A 26,938-nucleotide genomic window follows, 5' to 3' on the forward strand; every position below is an offset into this window, starting at 1 on the left:
GACTTCAAGCAACTCTGACTTCAGAAGGTTGACATTTCTCTGTTATAAATCCTTGTTTTGAGTCTCCTGTAATATTGTAATACTTTGAAATATGTGTGGTGGAGATATGAAATATCTCAAATCAAATATATATATTTGAAATATGTGTGGTCGCAGCCGCAGCCTGAAGCCTCAAAAGTCTAGTATCTGCCCTCGTTCCATAGGGATGTCCCTTTGGAGTAATGGTTAAGATGTTGGGCTTTCACGCGGGAGACCCGGGTTCGAAGCCGGGTGGGGAGGTTTGGATCACCTCCATTACATATGGACTTATAGGCTCCACTGCTTTCCCTAAACCACTTTGCCTTTTTTACTATTTCGAAAAACATTTAAAAAATACTTTAGCAAATAGCCGATCTAAAAGCTCACAAGGTGTCGATGCAGATCGAGATCGGCGAGTTAAAATGTTTTTCAAAATGGTGCAAAAGTATCTACAGCAGAGGTACGTGTACCACTGGTGGTACTTGAGCCCCACTCTGGTGGTTCTTGGAGGAGTCCCCCCCCCCCCTGTATTTTAACTCAACCTCTGCCAAAAAAATACCCCTTTGTACCCCTTCCCTGCCATGCCCGAGGAACCCGAAGATTTAATAAGCTTTAATTAAAAAGAAATAATTTATCGAAGCGGAACTAAAATAGGCCGGAACTAATTCTCCCGGATCGGTTTCTACACGGACACATTATTGAGCGGACCGATTAACATTGAGGCCGTAAACCGTAAGCGGATGGTCCGTTCTCTATTCCGGCACGCTAGCTTTCTGTGTAAACACAGCGGCTTACAGACGGAGAACTTATTGATCAATTGAAAAACTTTAAAAGGATTTGAGAAGCTGATGGAATACGCGAACACACCATGCATAGCAGTGTCCGATCACGCACGATGGGAACTGGATGAGCGCCCCCATTAACAGGTAGGAGAAGCCAGCAGTGAAAGACATAGAAATATCGGGCTCCTCGGCCGTAAACTACGAATGAGTTAACATTATGGTGGTACTTGGAGAGACAGATAGATTCTGAGGTGGTACTTGGTGTAAAAGGTTTGAGAACCACTGATCTACAGATATCGAGCGTCTCAAAAATGCTAAGTAACCTTTGCCACCCCATCTCGTCCGGCCAATGGACTAAAGGTACTGTAGCCTACTTGAGTAAATGTAATGGATCACTAATTAGTAATTACTTATAATGAAAAAAGGTCTTGGACTTGCAGGGTTTCCACCTGACAGCAACACAAGCTGTCGTCCTTGTTTTGCTGAGGAAATGATTCCATGAACGCACGGAAATACATGCAAATGTGTTTAGTTTAAATGTAAAAATGCACCACTTCCACTTGAGTTTAAATGTCTGTGCTAAAAGATGCAGTCAAACCGACTCCTACTCACACACATCTCAATGCAAATCTATTGCTGATCTGGCAAAGAGAAAGACTGTCATTCAACATCGATGCTGTCGGACACAGAAATCTTGAATCTATTTTTATCTTCTTGGTTTTCTTTTGGAAAAAGGAACGCCTCACTTGGTTGTGCAAAAGCGTTGCCCCAAAAGAAGTGAAAATAGCTGATCTACATACAGTACAAGCTCACAAGGCGTCATTTGCAAGCTTTTTGTAGATCAGTTTGTCGGTATAAATATTTTAGATCTGCCATTTTAGTTATTTATAGTTACCGGTATATGAGCGCTTGTAGATCAGCATTTTTCTTTTTTTAAATCCGAGGTCTTTGCTCTAAAAATGAAAGTGAAAGTGTTTAAAGGAGTAGTTCACCCCCTAAAAATGACTTGTTTTCTATTGATTATTCACACCATGGAGACTAGAGTTCCATAATATGTTTTCTTTTTGTCGCATTCCTAAGACAAAAATGTGATTATAGTAAATTCACCCCAATTGATTCCGGATGGATTTGGGTCCCCATCCAGAATCAATGGGGGTACATTTTTGCCGGGGAGCCACTGTGCCAAAATGAGAGAAGACCTGTGATGTCATGACATACTCCAAATTTTAGTTTTTCCTATTAATTTGGTCAATAAGGTACACAGAACTAGAAAAGAAAATTTCTAAGAAATTTTAAGTGTGCCTGCAGCTCGCTAAGTCTGTGCAACCTTGTGTAGCGGTTGGTGTTAGTGTTTCGTTTTGAGAGGGTCGTTCCCCCTGAAAAAGACGTTTTGGCATGAAACGGTTACGTTTTGCGCGTTTGTGGTGCCCCCTATAGGTCGAAGTGGAAATGCTGGGTATATGTTCAGTATAGCACCCCCCACTTGTGGTTAAAATTTGGTGTTGACTGGATGTTTCGTTTGTGATTTATGGCTACTTCTTACAAAACGGGCTCCTCCCGCTAACTTTGGAACCCTGTTACGGAAGAACGGTATGGACTATCAAAATACCGTTTAAATATGTTTATCGCATGAGTCCATAGATCGTGTGTATCGTTTTTTGTGACATTTGGAGAAAATATGTAGGAAAAGGAGCAAAAAGTGTGTTTTGAAGAAAATTCAAAATGGCGGAAAATCTATCCTAACGCAAATGGGCGTGGCCTATATGAGGAGATGCGTCATGACCCAAGGAATCCAGGGAAAAGGAATTTTAATTTTCCGACCCACGGTTCAAGAGTTACAGGCCGAAAGGTAAAGTGGACTGTTATAGCGCCACCATGAGGCCAACTGACGAAATTATTTTTTATTTAATCCTTGATATCATTATAAATCTCCTCTCCAAGTTTTGAAACTGTAGCCCCTATGGTTTGCGAGAAAAAAAATATTGAATGTGAGTTTTTGCGATTCCCATTATAAGTCAATGGGTAAAATTAATTCACTAATAAATTAATATCAATTAAACGATACAACTTTTCTCTTAGAAAAGTAATAGCACCCCATTCCCGGCCGAGCCGCACGTTTTGATGTATATATTGCGGCGGTGGCGTAAATCGTGCGGCAGTTATTACGTGCCGAAATTAGCAAGGAACTTAATTACTTAAGTATGGCGGATTACAACTAGAAAATGTGCAATTTGTGAAATTGCGAGTGTGGTTGCCCGACCCGCCCTGGCGCGAACAGTGGGGCGCGGCGCCGGGACCCTGTGGAAAACGCAGGGGTCCGAGGGAGGCGACGTCGGGACGGATACCGTCGGGGCCGTTGAAAAGGTATCGGTCGGATCCTGCGTTCGTGATGTAAGGATATGGTTTCTTGTCTAGAAGAAATAGGCTCCTCCCACAAATTTCGCAAGGCGATTATGTTGTCACGTCTCTCCCGGGATCGTTTGCATTTCGTTTTGAGATGGTCGTTCATCCTGAAAAACACATTTTGGCACGAAACGGTTACGTTTTGCACATTTGTAGCGCCCCCTATGGGTCAAAGTGGAAATGCTTTTGGGGATTCCTTGAGTATCCCACCCATGACTTGTGGTTAAAATTTGGTGTTGATTGGATGTTTTGTTCGCAATTTATGGCTATTTTTGGTGAAACGGGCCCCTCCCACTAACTTCGGAAGCCTGTTACGGGCGAACGGTATGGACTATCAAAATATCGCTTGAATATGTTCATCGCATGGGTCCAGAGATCCTATGTACAGATTCTCGTGACATTTGGAGAAAATATGTTGGAAAGGGAGCAAAAAGTGTGTTTTGAAGAAAATTCAAAATGGCGGAAAATCTATCCTGACGCAAATGGGCGTGGCCTATGTGGGGAGATGCGCCATGACCCAAGGAATCCAGGGAAAAAATAATTTTAATTTTCCGACTTACGGTTCAAGAGTTACAGGCCAAAACGTAAAGTGGGCTGTTATAGCGCCCCCATGAGGCCGACTGACGAAATTATTTTTAAATTAATCTTTGAAACGATTATGAATCTCCTCTCCAAGTTTTGAAACTGTAGCCCCTATGGTTTGCGAGAGAAAAATAATTGAATGCGAGTTTTTGCATTTTCCCATTCAAGTCAATGGGGAAAATTAATTCACTAATAAATTAATATCAATTAAACGATACAACTTTTCTCTTAGCGAAGTACAAGCACACGATTCCCGATGAAGCCGGTCGATTTGACATATGGCGCGAGTGTGTGGGGCAAAAACTGTGGGCGGTGAAACACGCCGAAATAAAAGTTTATCTAGAAATAAATAAGTAAAGAAGAATAAATAAAGTTTCCCTCGAACTATAGTGTGTTGCCCTGTTAGGGCAACCACACTAATAAGTGTTTTGCCATTGCATGGCAGGCACACTTAATGAGAGGCCTGCTCTGCCGACCCCTAGTTTGACCCCTCACATGCTACTTAAAGCATATTTTTTTTGGTGTGTTTCTTTCCTGTATATTGAAGTCGATGGAGTGAATATACAAATGGCCCTAACTTTTTTTCGCAGAGTTTCCGGCAGAGCAGGCCTCTCATTCTGTGTACCTTAATGACCAAATGAATAGAAAAAACAAAAATAACAAGTATGTCATGACGTCACAGGCAAAACCCTATTCTTTGAGCTTTGGGGCCTGTGGCTCCCCGGCTATTTACTATGATCAAGTGTTGGACACTTCCACCCTGCAACGACGGTCCAGTGCACAGCAGATGATGAAGCTGACGCCTCAGAGTGAGGCGATCAGGGACGTGCTGGCCATTGGGAAAAACAGGACAACTCCCGAACGGCCGGTTCATTCCCGGCCGGTCCAGGCCGGCCATTAGGAAAAAAAATCAATAAAATGTCGGCCTTCGTTCCGTTTTGGGGGCTGGGCGGCCGACAAAGTAAATCGTCACTGTCGGGGCAGAAACCTCATATCTCCAAGTTTCAAATGTATACATTTTTTCGCAAAAGCAAAGCCCTGCTTCATCATACAGGGCCGTTGCACAAAGGTAGTGAAAACAGCAGATCTACAAGCACACAACGCCTCGCACCGCGAGGCGTTGTGTGCTTGTAGATCGGCTGTTTTCACTAGATTAAATCATTTTTTAAATGATAAATACAAAACAAACGGTTTTGGACATACAAGGTTTCCACCCGACAACGACGAAATATAACTCATGTACAGTAATTGGCCCACTGGCTTGTCACTTGTCGTGATCTGAAATGGCAAATAATTGAGTAGCAGCAGCAGCGCTATAGAGAGAGATCTCTCTCTATAGCGCACAATGAGGGCCTCTGCAACTCTTTTTCCTGGGCTGAATCAGGAGCCCAGCACGTCCCTGGTGTGACTGCGGTGACGGCTGCTCAATGACACCTCAGAGCTGCAGTTTGGCAGCCACGGTGCCACCAATCTGCCGGTTGGAACTACGTGATAGCGAACATGACGTCGGTGTCCCTTCCTCTAAATATTCCTTGGCCGCTCCTCCAGCTCAGACAACCGTCTGTGTTTCTCTGCCAGGTGGCAGACGCTTGAAAAGGTCTCCCTTCCTAACTTAGACTGACGGAACTATTGCTGTATTGACTTTGACCTCAAAGGAACTATTGCTGTATTGACTTTGACCTCTAAGGAACTATTGCTGTATTGACTTTGACCTCTAAGGAACTATTGCTGTATTGACTTTGACCTCTAAGGAACTATTGCTGTATTGACTTTGACCCCTAAGGAACTATTGCTGTATTGACTTTGACCCCTAAGGAACTATTGCTGTATTGACTTTGACCCCTAAGGAACTATTGCTGTATTGACTTTGACCTCTAAGGAACTATTGCTGTATTGACTTTGACCTCTAAGGAACTATTGCTGTATTGACTTTGACCTCTAAGGAACTATTGCTGTATTGACTTTGACCCCTAAGGAACTATTGCTGTATTGACTTTGACCTCTAAGGAACTATTGCTGTATTGACTTTGACCTCTAAGGAACTATTGCTGTATTGACTTTGACCTCTAAGGAACTATTGCTGTATTGACTTTGACCTCTAAGGAACTATTGCTGTATTGACTTTGACCCCTAAGGAACTATTGCTGTATTGACTTTGACCCCTAAGGAACTATTGCTGTATTGACTTTGACCTCTAAGGAACTATTGCTGTATTGACTTTGACCTCTAAGGAACTATTGCTGTATTGACTTTGACCTCTAAGGAACTATTGCTGTATTGACTTTGACCCCTAAGGACCTTCCAGGGAGAGTGCTCATGTGCATCTTGCGGTGACACGCTTCCTAGTTTCTTCTTCTCTGAGCTGTCTTTTTGTTTTTGTTCTTTTTTCGCACTGATTTTTGACATTGCACTATTAGGTTGTTAGTGTTGGTAGTTTCTGAGTATTTTGCTTGTTTAACAATGACAGTGAGATACTTGTTTGCACTAACTAGCATTGACTGCTATGGTCTCTTTTGTAAGACACTTCATGTATATATACTTATATATTATTCGCCCCCTCTATTGATGCACCTTCTATTTATTGGTACTCTACTGCTCTTGTTTTTGTTTGTTTTTTTCCCTCTTATCTATCTTTTCTTGCGTCTCTGTAACTTTGTAAATAACTGTATACTGCTGTGCTACTACTGGACAACTGAATTTCCCCCTTGGGATAATAAAGGTATCTATCTATCTATCTATCTATCTATCTATATAGAGAGTGTTTTGGACAGTGTTGATTTCGTCGACTAAAACTATGACAAAAATTGTTTATGGAATGTGTTTTTTTTTTTACTGACGAAAACTAAATAAAAACTAAACAAAAACTAAGCTGTGATGACTAAAACTAAGACTAAATATATTGACAATTTCGTCAACAAAATAAAAAACTAGACTAAAACGTTAGGGAGGGACTGGTGGAGAAGAGAGTCATTTTATGTTTGGTTGCTCTCAGGTGTTGCGTGCTGAAAATTGCCGATCTACAAGCTCACAACCGTGCAAAACCAGAATCGTGTGTGTTTCAGAAACTTTCAGTACGTCCAGTGCGCAGACTGCTTGACAACAATCCTGAGAACTATACACACGGAGCACAACGCTAGATGAAGGTATCAAAGAGCGACACTGTGGATCCAGTAGCCTGGTCGCAGGTGCAAGACAAAATAATGAACCCATTTAGGGCCTAGGATTATTGACCGCTTTAACCATTGAAAAATAGCAGATATACAAGCTCACAGCGCGGCACTGAGTGCCGCGCTGCGAGCTTGTAGATCTGCTATTTTTGAAAAATCCAGATTTTTCTTTGAATATATCTATTTCAAAGCGAACATTTGTAACTCAAATATTTGCTTCTGGGGGGTCTCTGGAACGACATATTTTGAGATGGGGGTCCGTGGCCAAATACATGTAATCTTGGGGGTCCTTGACATGAACACATTTTCACGATTTTTCAAAAATAGCAGATCTACAAGCTCGCAGCGCGGCACTCGCGCTGTGAGCTTGTATATCTGCTATTTTTCAATAGTTAAAGCATAAAATAATGGTTAAAGTGGTTAAAATCTAACGCGACTCTGGCGCGTTCCAGTTATTTGAGAGTTAAATGTAAAGAGAAAAGACCAAAATGTTTCATTACAAAACATTTTTTTATCACAGCAACAGCTGTATGAAGACACCTTGTCAAGCCAGCATAAGATAGGGGGCACGGTGGTGCAGTGGTTAGTGCTTTGCCTCACAGCTAGAAGGTCCTGGGTTCGATTCCCCCCGGGGGACGCTGTGGGCGCTGGGGGCGTGTTCCTCCCTCCGCGTCATCAGTGCCCACACCCTAGGTGGGGTCGGCGAAAGGGCCTTTCTGTGTGGAGTTTGCATGTTCTCCCCGTGTCGCCTAGGGTAGATACCCTCACATAAAACATGCAGTAATCCTGGTCTCTATACTGCCTCCCCCTGGCCAGCCGGGGCGCCTGATGGAGGGGAAAGGAACTGGTTGGAATAACGTGTTCCTTCCACGCACTACATCCATAGCGGGGAAATCCCCACTGTCAGGTGAAAAGAAACAACTTGGACTCCTCATGCATTGAAGGAAGCATGAGGTCTGTCCGTTGTCTCCCCAGGCGCGGCAGAGGGAGAGCCCAGGATTACATAGCTTAGGCAATTGGCACTGGGTGAAAATTAGTTACAAAATCGTTGAATAAAAATTATAGTAAAAAAAAAAGCCAGCATAAGATAAATGAACCAGTCCGCTCACCTAATGCTGCCGTCCGAAAATCGAATCGTATAGTTTGATTTTGTATCGTATCGACAGGGAAAATAATCGATTGTATCGATACCACCTACTTCAGCTACTTGTGCATTGTATTTAGCATTTTTAACACGAAAAAATGTAAAGGAGGGGTTTAATTACTTTTCCTTTCCATATAGATACACTGGTCTTTCGATAAATGTGTGTAATCTCTGTGTTCATGTCAAGGTGCAGGGTTGTCAATATACAATGTCCATGTATTTGGCCGAAAATCACTGTGTTTACTTATTTATATCCATAATAATACATGTTCCCTTAAAAACCTGCACTATCCACACACCTTTCAAACAGATTTAATTTCTTTGCTAAATAGTTACTATCGATTTGAAATCATTGAATCGAATCGTATCGTATCACCATGAATGAACCAGTATCGTATCATCAACCACGTATCGTGATATGTATCGAATCGCTATTAAAATGTATCGTTACACCCCCTACTTCCAAACGGTATACATTGTTGAAGTCATAGGAGGAGCATGGTTTTCACATCATAAACATGAACTTTAGCTTGCGTACAGAGCTGGAACTAATCATTATTTATTTTTAAGTCTACTCGCAGGAAGTACAATGGACTCAATTAGAATGACATGACACACACTAGTAACTGATTAATAGGGGACCCAGCTACCTTGGCTGGCAGCATAGTTCTGACAAAAAAAGGCCTATTAAATCCAAGGGCCCCTGTGCACCGGCACACCTTGCACAAGACATAATCCTTGCCTTACAGCCGGGCTGATGACCACAGGTTTGGCATCCAATTAATTTAAGTCCACGGTTTGAAGCAGATCGATCGGTTTGTGTCGCCTACATACATATAATATTATAGAGAATATAAAACGTCATACAGGGAACGGTACTTTCACTAGCAAGAGGTTTCGTTCAGTGGTTGAGATTCAGCACGAGGCTGCTCCAAGGAAAAGCAAAGCAAAGAAAAGAAAAGAAAGACCAATTTCTTCTGTGACAGAACATTGAAATGGTGAGCATTGATTTCCCGTCTTATTGTACGCAGGCCACTGGATAGAATGAAGCAGAGAGAGGTATTGTTATGCATTAACCATAGCGTACATCGGAGAGCCATTGTTCACCTTGAATAGGGAGACATGCAGTGTTGGGGAAGTTACTTTGAAAGCGTAACTTGTACAGTTACAAGTAACTCACCATGGCAGTAACTTGATCAAGTTAAAGTTATGCCCCTGGAGAAATGTAACTTTGAAAGTTTCAAGTTACATAGAAAAAAGTAACTTGAGTAAATTGAGGATGTACATTTGGTGTACATGAAACAAAATACAATTCCGTAAAAAAGAGGATCTGTTGAGGATACTGTATGACATTTGATCTTCAATTTGATCACATCTCTTGTAAAACTGTAACTTAACTGTAAAAAAAAATAGAAAAAGACTGGTGCCTTGTATAGTGATAGCTACACCTCTGCTATGCATATTAAACTGTTAAAGTTATACTGTGTAAGTTGCTAAACTAGTGGTCAGTCGCGGTATTGCTTTTTCCGGACGTTTTTCGCCCGGAGTCGCCGCGGACCACCGCCACGGACCACCGGAGCGGGGCAGCAAACCACCGCGACCGATACGAATCCGTGGAGGGGTAGAACGTAATTTTCCAAGAGCATATGTATGCATTTGGAGAGTGAGAGGTTAAGAATCCTTCACCATCGTAAACACTGGTTGCTGAGGGAGGCTACTTCCTGAAGAGGCGCAGCACCCGCTGTGATTGGCCGGTAGTGTATCACGTGTTTATGATCCGCGATGTGATTGGCCATACAGATGACGCAAATGATGTAATTTTGCCGGGAAAGCCCGCCCCCTTCATGGTTAAGTAGAAAACATATCCACCTGTTTCCGCGGGAGTCAACTGGAGATTATTTGGACCTGTTTGGACCACACTTCCGGTTTAACAGCAGACATACAAGCTCACGTCGCGTCGCAGATGCAGCCTGTTGTGAGCTTGTAAATCACACTCGGCTGCGGCGCCGGAAGCTCGGTACAGCGTCTGCGCAATGCACTATGGGGCGTTGGAAACTCGTGGATAAAGAAAAGGCTTTTGGGGCTGAAATGAACGGAGTGGGGGTTCTAAAACTTTAGCGATTTAATAGTTAGGACAATTTTAAGATATGTTTTATAAAAAAAGTTACATAGTATAACTTTAAATTACATTTGATCGTAAATCTTTACAAAACTTAAATGTAAAATTACAACTTCGCTTGTAGCTTCTTGTAACTTGTAACTTGAGCCAAAAATTACCCAAAAAGTATCTCAGTTACTTGACGAGTTACAGAAATATGAATGTAACTCAGTTACCAGCAATTTACGTAACTCAGTTACATGTAACTTTAACTTCCCCAACACTGGAGACATGGATGCCATTGTTTTGGTAATTACCGGTATTTGGATATTCAACTTATTCCTGCATGGCCCTCTCTAGGGAGGCTGCCATTGCCTTTTACAGAGGGGGCGCTAGAGAGTTTTTCTCTGTGTGCTGCTTCAAAAAACATCTTTTCACTTCCTCCCAAGTAAGAAAGTGACAGAGAATTGTCTGTTGCCAGATTTTGCCAAAGAAATAAGCCCAACAGAAGCAACTAGGCTCAGTTTTACTACTTTACATTTGCATTGGAAAATAGCAGATCAGCAAGCTCACAATGTGTCACATTGTGACACATTGTGAGCTTGTATAATTTGCTATTTATAAAATATTGAGGAAAAAGAAAACTAAAATATTTTGAGGTGTGGAGGTCCCTGGCACCACATATTTTCAGATGGGGGTCTGCGACTGTGGACAAATTTGTTAATCTGGGGTCCTTGATATGAAAAGATTTGGGAACCACTGGTTTAGAAAAAATATTGGAAAGTAAACCTTTGATCCTATGTGAAAATATATATCAATATTAAATTATTTGATATACTACATTTAATAAATACCCTTTGTTTAGCGATTTTCAAAATGTTCTTTTCACAGAAACAAAGGTTGTATGGTCATGATTCACTGCCATCCTGGATGGCTTGGTTCGAGGCTTAACATAATTGTTATAAATATTTTTGTAAAAGTCTATGTGGAAAATGAATGGGCGATTTTTAAGTGGCCCCAGTAAACCACTTCCGCTGCGATGCTCTCTATGTTTTGCGTGCGTGCGTGCGTGCGTGCGTGCGTGCGTGCACATGATAACCGTTGGTTTAGAACGGGCAACAACTTCAAAGAGATCCAAATAGAAAACAAAACTGAGTCAAATCAACTATTAGTACAGCTGTGCGTGCGTGTGTGCATGCGTGTGTGCTCGTGTGCATGTGGTGCATGTGGTGAATGTGTATGCTTGTGGTAAATGTGTGTGTGTGTGTACGTGTGTGTGCATGTGGTGAATGTGTATGCGTGTGGTAAATGTGTGTGCGTGTGTACGTGCGTGCATGCGTGCGTGCGTGCGTGTGGTAAATGTGTGTGCGTGCGTGCGAGCGTGCGTGCGTGTGGTAAATGTGTGTGCGTGCGTGCGTGCGTGCGTGCGTGTGTGTGTGTGTGTGTGCGTGCACCCAGTGGGATTATCACACCCTGGCAGTGTGGGTGCGCGGTGTGATAAAACCCGTCTGTCAATCATTCTTACAGCGGCTTAACGACGGCCGCGGAGAGGAAAATATGCGACGGCGCTCCTCCATATCTGCACAGTCATTAAGACATTACGACCCGGGAAGCATTATTATACGCGTTAACTATTGAAAAATACTATTTGAAAAATCGTGACAATTTGAATTTTGACCCGAAAGTGTCTTTTGAATCCTTCTAAGGTTTTTTTTTTAAATTCCTATGTTTCCATGTCAGCAATTTGACCAGCCATCGTCAAAGAAAAGGTCCTTTTCACTTAACTGGAGCAACGTTAGTCTGTTCTTGAGAGACTGCTATGTCAGTGGTTCTCAAACCTTTTCATGTGAAGGACCCCCAAAATGATATTTATTTGGCCACGGACCCGCATCTCAAAATATCTAGTTCCAAGGACCACCCAGAAGCAAAATTTGAGTTACAAATGTTCGCTTTGAAAATTCCAGGTTGAGAAGGTTTAATTACACACACTTCTCCTCTCAATCAGACGCTCACTTCTCCAATGTCTCTCCAAATGCTGGGAACCACGTTCACCCCCGAAGAATTCTTTATTGTTGTTTAATAAAGAGCATTCTTAAAATAATGAAAATAGCCCCGTTGTGCAGCTTACAGATCGGCTATTTTCACTACTTTTGTGTGACACTTTTATTGAAGCAATACACCACAAGAGGCGAGTGGTTACCTGGTATTTTACACCGGCTGAGAGGCGTAGGGAGACACGAGGCGTCAGCGGAGCCTTTCCCCGGGGAAAAGCCCCCAGCATTTTCTCGCGTGGCCAGAATGTTGCCTAACGCGATTTGCAAATGCTTCCTGACTATGCAAGACTACAGTACTGACAACAGTTCCGGTTGAACGGGAAAACATTACAAAACTAACGATTTAAGCGGTTGTTTCATGCCCTGGTTCATGTTTTATGTACCCTGGGATAGGAAACCATAGTCTGGGAGCTCGGAACTACCTTAACTTTTTGGATACAATTTCGGGAAAAGTGTTTTCTACCTAGACGTGGAGGCGTTCCACCCCCGCACGGAGACATATTTATAGGACTTCATCTCGGAGCACAACAGTGTGCAGCGATGGGTGAGGTTCTATATGGGGCTAACAGTTACACAGCCATTCATGTCACTGCATGGCTCGCTGACCTGATCCTAGACCAGCATAATCATCTCACAGTTACACAGCTGGCTCGCTGACCTGATCCTAGGTCAGCCTAGAGGCAGCACACACGTTAAACAGCACTGCTCGTTCTTTCTCCTGATCAGAGCGCAGCAGCGCACGCACACACACACACACACACACACACACACACACACACACACACACACACACACACACACACACACACACACACACACACACACACACACACACACACACACACACACACACACACACACACACACACACACACACACACACACACACACACACACACACACACACACACAGGTGGTCCCCAGATGATTAACTTAATGTGCAACATTGTCATCTCTCTCAACAGTAAACAAGCCAACATAAAGTGTAAGTGTATCGACTGGAGCATATACAGTATGCACATTTCTAAAGTGACAATTTATGGTCTTTTTAATACGTCTGAAATTACAAATTAAACAATGGCCAAATGATCAAATATTAGAGGCTGAAATTGTTGTGAGGCGTTGTGAGCATGTACATCGGCTATTTTTCACAATTTCTGCTGTGTTATACAAAATGTACTCAGGGTTGGGGGGGTCCCCAGTTAAAATATGATCATTTTGGGGGTCGTGGAATGAAAGGTTGAAAAGGTTGAGAAGCTCCAAACAGCCCAAAACAAACTAATTAGGGTCCTGCTTAACCTTCCCTATCAGACTCACCTCACGGCTACTCACCAGTTAAGAGTGGGGTGGCTCAGAGTAGATGACAGAGTACAGCAACTTGCAATGGGCCTGGTGTACAAGATACACTACACCACTATGATACCCAAGTACCTGACTAAATACTGGTCTACAAGATACACTACACCACTAAGATACCCATGTACCTGACTAAATACTGGTCTACAAGATACACTACACCACTAAGATACCCATGTACCTGACTAAATACTGGTCTACAAGATACACTACACCACTAAGATACCCATGTACCTGACTAAATACTGGTCTACAAGATACACTACACCACTAAGATACCCATGTACCTGACTAAATACTGGTCTACAAGATACACTACACCACTAAGATACCCATGTACCTGACTAAATATTGGTCTACAAGATACACTACACCACTAAGATACCCATGTACCTGACTAAATACTGGTCTACAAGATACACTACACCAGATACCCATGTACCTGACTAAATACTGGTCAACAAGATACACTACACCACTAAGATACCCATGTACCTGACTAAATACTGGTCTACAAGATACACTACACCACTATGATACCCATGTACCTGGCAAAATACTTTATAAACGTTAAGGTTGTCCATAATTACAACACCAGAGGCAGCGCCACAGATCACTTTCAACCCAGAGTCACCTCAAAGAAAGGGTCAAACTCGTTCTTCTGCTATACAACCAAAATGTGGAACGCCTTGCCGAAGGCCTTAAAGGAGTGTGGTTCCCTAGCATCCTTTAAAATCGCCCTGAAAAACCACTTACATTCGCAACTGGTCAAAACAAACATAGCCTAGCCCTACCCTCCCCTGCCCCTTCTTTGTATTTACCTACTGTATGTTTTTATTGTATTTTTTTTTAAATGTCTTCCCATTTTTTTCCTGACTATATCTACTGTGTTCTATCCGTCTGTCATTCAATGTTATATGAGACACTTCAATAGTTTCCTGTGGAAATACGCTTAAGTCTTTTCTAGGATCTCCTTTTAGTAGACCTTGTACCAGTGAACTGTACCGTCATGAAACTGTACCTTTTCCTATGCAAACTGACAATAAAGTCTTCAATCAATCAATCAAACCACTGCTCTGGTGAACATAATATCGATCATCCATCACAGCAGAGAGAACCAGCCAATGACGGCGCCAGGGGGGGGGCTAGGGGGCGCTCTAGCCCCCTCTGGTGGAGGCTTAGCCCCTGCTCAGCCCCCCCTCCCCACAGACCCAATTGTAATGAAAAATATTTACAGAATAAATAAATAAAAGATAATAAATATGTGAAAGAAAATGGACTTGCTTCTATGTAAAATCATACAATAAAATGTATTTTCTATAAAGATAATTATTTGCTATTAACAGCCCTGTTCACTGATCAGAAGTGCATTCTCTCGGTAGAAGACGTGGTCTGCAACACAGCCACTTAATTCTCCCCCCTCCCGTTACACACAGACACACACACACTCACACACACACACACACACACACACACACACACACACACTGCACCGAGGAGAAGAGACAGAGCTGGCATCTCAAAAGACGTTTAAAAAAGTTCTTTTTAACGTCTTGGATACAGTGCCACTGGAATAATTCATCATAGATCAGAATATAGGTACTTCTACCTTTGTAGCTGTTGTCATCTCAAAGTAAAATCCACGATTTTTTTCTCCAACTTGCTTGGATTAGAATCAGGAGAAGTGATCACGGTGAATGCAATACTAGATTGCCAGCCAGCTGTGTTGGGTTAACGAGGCTCGTTGAGAATGACCCTTATTTGACATACTGTAGATGAGCAACTAAGGGACTGTCTTTTATGGCAAGACATTTTAACTTTTTGTATTTTGTCTGTGCATGTGTGTCAACTGAGAATGGTTTCTCTGTAGCCTAGGTCAGGGGTTTTCAACAGGGGGTCCTCAGAATTACTACAGGGGGTCCTCCAAATCTTTGTGTGATATAAACCTTTTTTCCTCCTTTTTTATATTAACCACTTGCCAAAAATAGCCGATCTACAAGCTCACAACTTCTCGTGCTGAAAGGCCTTGTGAGCTTGTAGATCGGCTATTTTCGGCAAAAAAATCCTCAAATGGGCAACTTTATTTTTCATCCTGCATATCAAGCCTAATTATAATAATGATAATAATAATAATAATACATGCATACTGTATGAGAAATGTATGCCTTTTTCCACCTATATCTTTCCATTCCCACAACAATATAGGCTAAGGAAAGAAATGGCATATTTTGGACATATTTTGATTTGTGATTAATCATGATTAGTTCATTTTTAAACTGTGATTAATCTGATAAAAAATTGTAATAATTTGAAAGCCCTAATATTAATATGTGAAAGACAACTGACCTACTTCTATGTAAATCATATACGACGGGTATCTTGTTTACAAACATTGAGACTAAAATGCACAGCTGATTGTATCATGTAATCAATTCCGTCCAATCCCCAAACCTGTTGTTTTGGGGAGCGCTGGTTAAACCTGGTTTCATTGGCTAATTTTGGTAACTGACCCTGCGCACGCATCTAGTTTTATCAGTGTAACGTGGACCAGAAACCCGTCTATGGACAGTTTGTTCCGCAATGTCGCCAGTGGAGCACCGTTCGTTAATTAAAACGGGAGCGTTCCGAGCGTTGTCGCTCGACGCGCCCGGTGGAGCCGGGGGGTTAGCCCCCACTCTAAAAAAGCCAGCCCCCCCACAGACCCCCCAGTCACAATTTTCTGGAGCCGTCGCTGGAACCAGCAGACCTCTCGGTATAAAGCTCTCAGAGCGACGCATCCATGCTTTTCTCTCTGTCTAATCACACAGGGATTGTCCTGCTTGTAGGCGAACTGTGATCCTCTGGACGGGACACACCATAATCCGCCGTGGGACTTTTGGGGGGGGATTACAACTGACAGGTCATTCGGTGGGGGGGGGGGGATTTGAAATGTATCCCGATATGGTGGACAGGGACGTGCTGGGCCCCTGATTCATCCTGGTAAAAAGAGTTGGAGAGGCCCTCAAAACCGTTTGTTTTGTATTTATCATTTTAAAAATGATTTAAACTTGTGAAAACAGCCAATTGTGTTGTGTGCTTGTAGATCTGCTGTTTTCACTACTTTTGTGCGACGGCCTTGTATGATGAAATTTGGAACTTTGAGATACAAGGTTTCTGCCCGACAGTGACGATTTACTTTGTTGGCCGCCCAGCCCCCAAAATGGAACGAAGGCCGACATTTAATTTAATTTTTTTTCCTAATGGCCGGCCTGGACCGGCCAGGAATGAACCGGCCATTCGGGAGTTGTCCCGCTTTTCCCAATGGCCAGCACGTCCCTGATGGTGGATACCAGTGTTGATTACATCGACTAAAACTATGGCGAAAAATGTTTGTCGACTGCGTTTTTTTCACTGACGAAAACGAAATAAAAACTAGACTAAAACGTTAGGGAGGGACTAGTGGAGAAGAGAGTCATTTTATGTTTGGTTGCTCTCAGGTGTTGCGTGCTGAAAATAGCAGATCTACAAGCTCACAATGTGTCACGCTGCGACGTGTTGTGAGCTTGTAGATCTGCTATTTTCATCACACAACCAAGTGTGGGTACAAGGATTCATTGTGGGTCCCCCATGAATGTTTTTCATATAGGGGGCCCCCTTGTGCTGCGAGCTTGTAGATCTGCTATTTTTTTTTTTTAAAGCCCAGCCCTGAAAATGTGTGCAAGTCTTTGAATATTTTTGACCCAATTCTATAAATGTGTTCTGAATCCTAATTGAGGTTTTTTGAAAAACCTATGTCTCTACGATATAAAACCTATGTTTCTACGACATGGGGAAGGGGAGAGGAGAGGAGCAGCCCATACAGAAGACATGGGAATGGGAGAGGAGAGGAGAGGAGAGGAGAGGAGAGGAGAGGAGAGGACAGGAGAGGAGAGGAGAGGAGAGGAGAGGAGAGGAGAGGAGAGGAGAGGAGAGGAGAGGAGAGGAGAGGAGAGGAGAGGAGACTCTCTCTGCTCACCTATGTCGGACTCCTTGTGGTTCCTGATGAGCTCTGCAAGCTCAAAGTTCCCCGCGATGATGGCAACCTGGGGGGGAGAGAGAATTTACGATTTAGGCATTTGGCAGTCAGCCAAGAGTAGGGCAGTCACCAAATATTTGAATATTCGAATATCAAAGTCACTATTCAACGTTGTTCACTGAAGTCGAATATTTGCTTGTTTTTATTTTTATTTTTTGTTTTGTCTTTAAAAAAACATATAGTTTATAAAGCTTGCCTAGATAGGAAGTCATAAGAATGAGTTGTCAATGCCCCTGGTGGATGAATGTGTTAATGCTCTATACCAGGGGTTCTCAAACCTTTTTAGGCCGTGACCCCCAAAACAAACATATTTGAACTGGGGACCCCCACCCTGACAAGCACTTGGAATTGTAGGTATTACATTTAATGTGACTCGGTTCCGCACATAAATATTGTGAAAATAGCAGATCTACATGCTCACAACGCCTCGCAACGCCTCGCAATGGCAGGGGTATGCAGCTGCCATACCCTGGGTCCAGGGGGGGAAATAAAAGTTACTTTTAAATATAAATCCATGAATGTCTCTTTGTCTATCTGTGCTGGTTATTATGTTGTTAAATTACAGTAAAATAACTACAAATGCAAAATGTAACAAAATGGTCACTTTAACAAGGTATTATAATTGTATTCTCCCCATCTTGACAGAATGGTATATTCCCAGGTTCCGCAGGTCAGCTGCACAGGTGCAATGCATTATTGTTAATTGTGGCACGTTTACTAACATGGCAAGTTTAGCTGCACTTGAACAACCGTTCCAGAATGCCATATCCAGACCAAGAAACCATAGAAACGGGGGGAAAAATAGAATGTACTTCTTCAAATAAATGTATCATGCCTGTTGCTATTTTAAGGTATGGCAACATGACTGGTGTCTTGCGCGCGTGCAAGACACCAGTCATGTTGCCATACCTTAGCTTTTTTCTGAACTGACGCCACTGGGTAAATACATCATGACTTAAACATGAATGAGAGAGAGAGAGAGAGAGAGAGAGAGAGAGAGAGAGAGAGAGAGAGAGAGAGAGAGAGAGAGAGAGAGAGAGATTATGCTGTGCATACATTGTATAATAATATTTAACCCATTTAGACCTAGAATTATTGAATGCTTTAACCAGTGAAAAATAGCAGATATACAAGCTCGCAGGCTGCGAGCTTGTAGATCTGCTATTTTTTTGTAATTTTTTTTTTACATTTTTTTGTAGATCTGCTATTTTTTCAAATGTTGCTTCTGGGTGGTCCCTGGAACTAAATATTTTGAGATGGGGGTCCGTGGCCAAATAAATATCATTTTGGGGGTCCTTCACATGAAAAGGTTTGAGAACCACTGACATAGTAGTCTCTCAAGAACAAACTAACTGAGCTCCAGTTGAAGTGAAAAGGACCTTTTCTTTGACGATGGCTGGCCAGATTGCTGACATAAAAACATAGGTTTTTTCAAAAAAACCTTAGAAGGATTCAAAAGACACTTATAGAATCGGGTCAATATTCGAATTTTCATGATTTTTCAAAAATAGCAGATCTACAAGCTCGCAGCGCGGCACTCGGTGCCGCGCTGTGAGCTTGTATATCTGCTATTTTTCAATAGTTAAAGCATAAAATAATGATACACAATAATGTGTACCCGTTCTGAATGGGTTTAATAAGGAGCACATATGTTCTAAATGACATTCTGTCCATCAGAATGACATCAGGCTCCAGTTCAGAATATGTCTCATACACACACAGAGGTCATTGTAATCTGCAAGGCTTTCTGCCAGGTTTTAATCTGTGAGGATTAAACCATCTGTGATCTGGTAATCTCATGAACTACAGCATAAACACACACTACATGCACATGGACACGCGGACACACACACACACACACACACACACACACACACACACACACACACACACACACACACACACACACACACACACACACACACACACACACACACACACACACACACACACACACACACACGTGCACACATGCGGAAACGCACACACGCACGCGCGGACACACACAGAAACACAGACACACACACGCACGCACGCGGAAAAGTACGCACGCACGCACGTGGACATACAGACACACAAACACACCAGTGGTGTAAAGTAACTAAGTACATTTACTTATTTAAAGTGTGTACATTTTTGAGGTATTTGTATTTTACTTGAGTGTCTCCAATTTCCAATACTTTTACCTCTACTCCACTACATCTGGGATCAAATTTTTGAACTTTTACATTTACTGTATTTGAAAACTTTAGTTACTTTGCAAATGTAAATGATAATATTATAAAACATACATGAACCACTTTAGCCCTGTTTTATACCTTTGAAACTGATGTTCTGAGTGACAACGTGCACCGACACATCAGGAACGCAACACTGCAATACTGAATCGAGAGAAAATTAAATCGATAATTTACATGATGATAATGTTATTGTTTAATGCAACCATTAATGTGACATGTGTGATCTGATCATTTTGAGTACCCTAAAGTTTTATGTTAGAAATGTTGAGTAAGGGTCCCCAGCATGTAGAAACTGCCAGATGCTAACTTGTATATGTTGAGCAATTTGCATAATTTGCATAATAAGCTTTAATTAGCATAATCACCTATATGGATAATATGTCAAAAACTGATAGGACGATTTGAACAATATTGGAGTGGTTTTGGGGGTTATTGAAGATGCTGAATCCATTTCTGTCATTTTCTGAATTCAAAATGGCCGCTTTAAACCGTAAATGGCCATATACCAACTTAAATTGGGATGATTTTGATATTTTTTTGTTGATTTTGATTATGAATTAAATTATAAATGTGGTTATTTATATGCTTATACATTATCTGCATTTCAAAAGCCAAATATAGACAATCCACACAAAATGATTAAAACAATGACTGCCACAATAGCCTAGCAAAGAATAGTCACTTCATCATTTGGAAAATCAACAAAACATTATCAAAATCATCCCAATTTAAGTTGGTATATGGCCATTTCCGGTTTAAAACAGCCATTTTGAATTTAGAAAATGTCAGAAATGGATTCAGCATCCTCAATAACCCCCAAAACCACTCCAATATTGTTCAAATCAGCCAATCAGTTTTTGACATATTATCCATTATTATAGGTGATTATGCTAATTAAAGCTAATTATGAAAATTGCTCAACATATACAAGTTAGCATCCGGCAGTTTCTACATGCTGGGGACCCATACTCAACATTTCCAACATAAAACTTTAGGGTACTCAAAATGTCCGGGTTCACAATGGGCTGGCTACTGGACTACTTCTCCGTGGCATTCAAGAGAATTGCCTTGTCCAAACTCTCCTGAACTTGAATGCTGCATTCAAGTTCAGGAATTCTCTTGAATGCTGCCTTCAGGTATGGCTTGGAAATTTCTTTCACCATAGTGACAACTGCATTCATGGTCTGGAGAGGGCACTTTTTTACAGGTGGGTAAAAGGGCAGGGGCTCAAGCCCCCGTTGGTGTCTGTCTATGTGTGCACGTGCCTGTCTTGACACAGTTTCCATTGAGTAGGGAGACATGGGCACAGGGAGGAGTATATTTAGACTAGTTATTTCACCAATGTGGGCTGTACTGTACTCTAGTGCTGTCACTGTGTGTGTGTGCGCGTGCGTGCGTGCGTGCGTGCGTGTGTGTGTGTGTGTGTCCATGCAAACTAGGCCTGTCACGATTTACGAAAAAATTGATTTAAATCGATTTTATTGGGGGACGGTGAAAATCGATTTTTTTTAAAACGAATCGCGATTCGACCACCAGAGGTCGCCCTCGACTTAATCTCCATTCTGTCTTCAACGTCTCTGTCAGGCAGACACAGGCAGCGGCAGCTACAGTAGGAAGGCTCACCCACGCACAGCTGCCAGCGTGCCTCCATTGGGCTGCAGAGCAGAGCTCCACGATTTCGATTGACAAAGAGAGCAGTTAGTTGAGTGCTGTGTCATTACTTTGCTGCTACAGAGCATAGCACTAATCAGTGCTAAGGGCTAACAACAACAATGCTACATACAGATGCATGTCTCTGCCACTGGTTACAATGTGGAAACAACATTTCTAGTGGAAACAAGAATTGACACAGTCAATATATAAGCCGGTGGAATGGTAAACAAGAATTGACACAGTCAATAGCCGGTGGAATGGTAAACAAGAATTGACACATTCAATATATAAGCTGGTGGAATGGTGTGTTAGAAAGTCAGGGACTTTGAACAGTCTATCCACAATGAGACACTAGGTCTTGACTTTGATGAATTATTGATTTTGAAAAGAGGGTAAGAGTTGTTATTATGCCTTAGTTTGTGCCTGGCTTACAGTACAGTTGGCTTGATATGTACCACAAAAAAATGCATTCTTTGATACAGTATTGAAAAAAGTGTAAGAGTGTTGTTTAAAAAAAGAACAGGATTTGACATTTAAGAATTGATAAGTTTACACTATCTGTCATTTGCTATTTGCTACTGTATAGAGGATAAGAGAACATCTAAAACATACAGGATTCCTTGTAAGAGAAGACAAGTGAACTGAAATGTTATTGTTGTTTTTTGTCATTTGATAGTTCTACTGTATTGAAAAGAGCATAAGAGAAAACAGTATTGTTAAAAGCAAAAAAAAATACTGGAATTGTAAGAATTGTGGATTTTTTTGGGTAATTTCTCTGGAAAATAAATTTGTTGAAAAAATCGTGAAAAAATCGTGACATTGTGAATCGTCAACCTTGAATCGTGATTCGAATCGAATCGTGGGTTTAGTAAATCGTGACAGGCCTAATGCAAACCGTGCGCGTGTGTGATACATCCCTGCATCCTTCTACAGTTGTAATTCCACTTGTCTTGTTTTTATTAAAAAAATTTATCACACAATTTTGTAACCCAGGGGTCTTCAACAGGGGGTCCGGGACCCCTAGGGGGTCCTCAGAGTTACTACAGTGTGACTGAAACTTTTTTTCTCCTTTTCTATTTTAACCACTTGAACCCTAACCTCCATATTGGGAGAACTTTAGCTAAAAATAGCAGATCTACAAGCTCGTAGATCAGCTATTTTCGGCAAAGAGGTTTGGTGTAGAGGGGAAAAAGTACAGAGTGAAAGGTATTGACGGTTCAACTGGTTAAATATCTGGAAACACAAATTTAGATGAACCCAAAACACACTGATGATTGTGCTGTCAAATGATGAAACTAAACTATATGGTAATGTTTCTATGGGTTGTGGGGGTCCCTGCTTCATGTCTTGCTCGACTAAGGGGGCCTTGGCCCGAAAACGTTGAAGACCCCTGTTGTAACCCATTCTTTTCACCCGGTGTCAATTATCTAATGTAATCCTGGGCTCTGCTCTCCCTCTTAGTCTAGTAGCCAAAATGTGAACCCGGACATTTTGAGTACCCTAAAGTTTTATGTTCGAAATGTTGAGTATGGGTCCCCAGCATGTAGAAACTGCCGGATGCTAACTTGTATATGTTGAGCAATTTGCATAATTTGCATAATAAGCTTTAATTAGCATAATCACCTATATGGATAATATGTCAAAAACTGATAGGACGATTTGAACAATATTGGAGTGGTTTTGGGGGTTATTGAGGATGCTGAATCCATTTCTGACATTTTCTAAAATCAAAATGGCCGCTTTAAACCGTAAATGGTCATATACTGTACCAACTTAAATTGGGATGATTTTGATACTTTTTTGTTGATTTTGATTATGAATTAAATTATAAATGTGGTTATTTATATGCTTATACATTATCTGCATTTCAAAAGCCAAATATAGACAATCCACACAAAATGAATAGAACAATGACTGCCACAATAGCCTAGCAAAAATAGTCACTTCATCATTTGGAAAATCAACAAAAAATTATCAAAATCATCCCAATTTAAGCCATTTTGAATTTAGAAAATGTCAGAAATGGATTCAGCATCCTCAATAACCCCCAAAACCACTCCAATATTGTTCAAATCAGCCAATCAGTTTTTGACATATTATCCATTATTATAGGTGATTATGCTAATTAAAGCTAATAATGCTAATTATGAATATTGCTCAACATATACAAGTTAGCATCCGGCAGTTTCTACATGCTGGGGACCCATACTCGACATTTCTAACATAAAACTTTAGGGTACTCAAAATGTCCGGGTTCACAATGGGGCTCTATGGGCTATCTGCCAACCTGGGGAGAGCAACGGACTGACCTCATGCTCCCTTCTATGCATGAGGAGTCCAAGTTGCTTCTTTTCCCCTGACAGGGGGCCGTTTCACTGGTTATACGTATTGCGCGTGGAAGGAACAACGTTATTCCAACCAGTTCCTTTCCCCTCCATCAGGCGCCCCGGCTGGCCAGGGGGAGGCAGTATAGAGACCAGGATTACTGCATGTTTTTGTGAGGGTATCTACCCTAGGAGACACGGGGAGAACATGCAAACTCCACACAGAAAGGCCCTTTCGCCAACCCCACCTAGGGTGTGGGTGCTGATGACGCGGAGGAGAGAAGACGCCCCCTGCAGCGCCCACAGCGTCCCCCGGCGGGAATCGAACCCAGGAGCTTGGGTGGAATGTGGAATACTGGACTTTTAAAGAGTATTTCTACCGTACCTGTTGTTGGTGTCGATACATTTAAGGAAAAAAAAATACTTCTTTTATCAATGAGAACAAGCTCATATAGTTTATGAGGAGGAGATGCTGAATGGACACTCATTTATTCTTTAAAGGTGCCTCCACACCGAAAATACTACAGTTGCTTATTTGGCCTTGCTTTCAACATTCTTTTAGAGAATAGCTAATGTAATAGAGCTCAATAGGTGAAACTGGTCGCTATTCCTGGGCTTATTTTCATAGACCTGGCCGCTTGTTTCACTCACAGAATATGGCAACCGGAGGCGGAGACGTTTAGTTTTGCGGCGTGTTTTGCTGCTGCGATCTCACCAAAACAACACTCAGCATCACTATTACTGTTACTGTTACTAGTGTTGCTTTGGAGTTGATTAGTATAGGAAATTGAGAGTTGAGATTGTGAATATGCCATTTAGTTAAAATGTGCGACGGGAAAATGTCTCTGGCTTATTTAGGCTTTGTTTCTGCAGCTGCAGCACACTAATGTCCACTATACAGTAGGGTATTCACCAAATATTCGAATATTCGAAGTCACCATTCAACGTTGTTCACCGAAGTCGAATATTCGCTTTTTAAAATATTTTAATTGTTTTCTCTTTAAAAAATATATATTTTTTAAAGCTTGGCTAGATAGGAAGTCATAAGAATGAGTTGTCAATGCCCCTGGTGGATGAATTTGTTAATGCTCTATACCAGGGGTTCTCAAACCTTTTTAGGCCGTGACCCCCAAAATAAACATATTTGAACTGGGGACCCCCACCCTGACAAGCACTTGGAATTGTAGGTGTTACATTTAATGTAACTGGGTTCCGCAGATAAATATTGTGAAAATAGCAGATCTACATGCTCACAACGCCTCGCGTTGCGAGGCGTTGTCAGCATGTAGATCTGCTATTTTCACAACGTTCGCCTCTTGCTTACTTAATATTTGACAGTTTGGCCAGTCCAGTCGAATATTCCACTATTCGAATACTTTGAGGTGGAATAATTCGAATACTAAAAATCACTATTCGTGAATGCCCTAGTATACAGGAGTATCAAGTCGCCTCAATCCTACCGGCCGATCGCAAAAGACTGAGCAGGTTCGGGTTTCGATCGACGGGTTCCGACAGCCATATCGACGGCAAGCGTCTCTTGCCGACAAGTTGTCGACGGCTCCCGGTCGGCAGCCGAATCGGTGCGGTTAAAAACCTTGCTTCATACTTTTACTCTCCAGATTCTACTGTGTGATTTTAACCCTTTTGATGTTCACACTCGCCCCCATCTTTTATTTTTCCTTCCTTCCTTTTCTCCGGTGGTTGCCATGGAAACTGCTGGTTGTGTATGACATGGGGGGGGGGGGGGGGGGTCAGAGGGGAGGGGGAGGGGCAACTTAAGGTCACTTGATAGAGAGAGAGAGAGAGAGAGAGAGAGAGAGAGAGAGAGAGAGAGAGAGAGAGAGAGCGATCACTACACATCACCACTGTGGTCCCTGGCACAGAGCTGTTTCATACTTAAGCATTGTTACACCAGAAGGTGTGCGTTATCCTGAATATCAACACGCCTGCGTTGCTGCAGAAGTAGCACCCTGGTCAGAATAGCCGATGAAAACGGCATGAACCTACAGACACCAGAAGTGCTGCGGTTAACGGAAGTTACGTCATGCGTTGCAGTCCGTACATAAAGATTGTAGCTCTTAACTCGCTCTTAATAGGTGTCCTTTGGTCAGAATCCATGTTTTTGTTTGGATATTGTTTATTACGAGCGCAACCGACGGGTCGGGAGACGTAGAACAGTTTTTTTTTCGCCAGCGGGGAATATGAAAAAACAATAACATCTGGTGAAATTCTCCCGGTGGAAGTAGCACCGTTTCATGCCGTTTCAGCCTATGGTCTTGACCAGGCTTTTCTCTTGGCAGATGAGTAAAGCCTGGCTACGCGAGGCTACAGAAGTAGGCAGCGCAGAAGTGCATGCAGAAAAACACAATAACACCCACCCTCTGGTGTAATATTGCGATTATACAACAGTTACCCCAAAAAAAAGAAGAAAAAAAATCATTGTAATTAAGATATTCTATAGATTATTTTTTTTTTCTTTTTTTAATGCCATATTCAGCTAATATGTCCCTGAACTTCAGGCAAAACTGCTAGCGTAGCCGCTACAAGCTGCTAGCGTAGCCGCTTAGCGTAGCCGCTACAAGCCATAGCCTACGAAAACAATGATGGCGAGCCGGCAGCTTTTTAGCGACCAGCACAGCTGATTTCTCTGTTTGATGAGACCTGTTGTATAACGCTCAATATCACCACGGGTAGAGAGCTGGTTCAACCAATCAGGTTGCTTCGTCGGAAACTACCTGTTGTATAATATGGTTAACCCACTGTTAAAGGGATATTTCACTTTCGAAAAAACTATTGGTCATTTTATCGTCTAATCAGGCTTTTGGGAACACCGAGGACAGTTTTTGAATTTCTTCATTCAGTATTTAGATATTTGATATTCATTTCCCCCCATTTTCCCACTTCCAGGACCTTCCTATACAAACCCATTGTAACTTCAAACTCCATTTTAACCATGATAAATTCAATGAAAACAACTTTCCTTTTTTCTGGTCACTCCGAATACATGAGCAGGCTGTGTTTTTTTGATAACTTTTTATAATCTATTATTGTATTTAATAATTT

The 26,938-nt window shown here is 41.9% G+C and overlaps 1 protein-coding gene across 1 annotated transcript in view; it reads right to left on the reverse strand.

Annotated features, from left to right (window-relative positions):
* shank2a (SH3 and multiple ankyrin repeat domains 2a) overlaps nucleotides 1-26,938 on the reverse strand; it is a gene marked incomplete at its 5' end in the record, with an annotated part of 314,465 nt that overhangs the window by 187,300 nt on the left and 100,227 nt on the right. The window contains 1 exon segment of the mRNA XM_080730420.1: nucleotides 17,599-17,665. Within this exon segment, the coding sequence (XP_080586546.1) occupies nucleotides 17,599-17,665 (67 nt within the window).

Source organism: Nannobrachium achirus (assembly GCF_963921795.1).
Source record: "Nannobrachium achirus genome assembly, chromosome: 7".
Lineage (NCBI taxonomy): Eukaryota > Metazoa > Chordata > Actinopteri > Myctophiformes > Myctophidae > Nannobrachium > Nannobrachium achirus.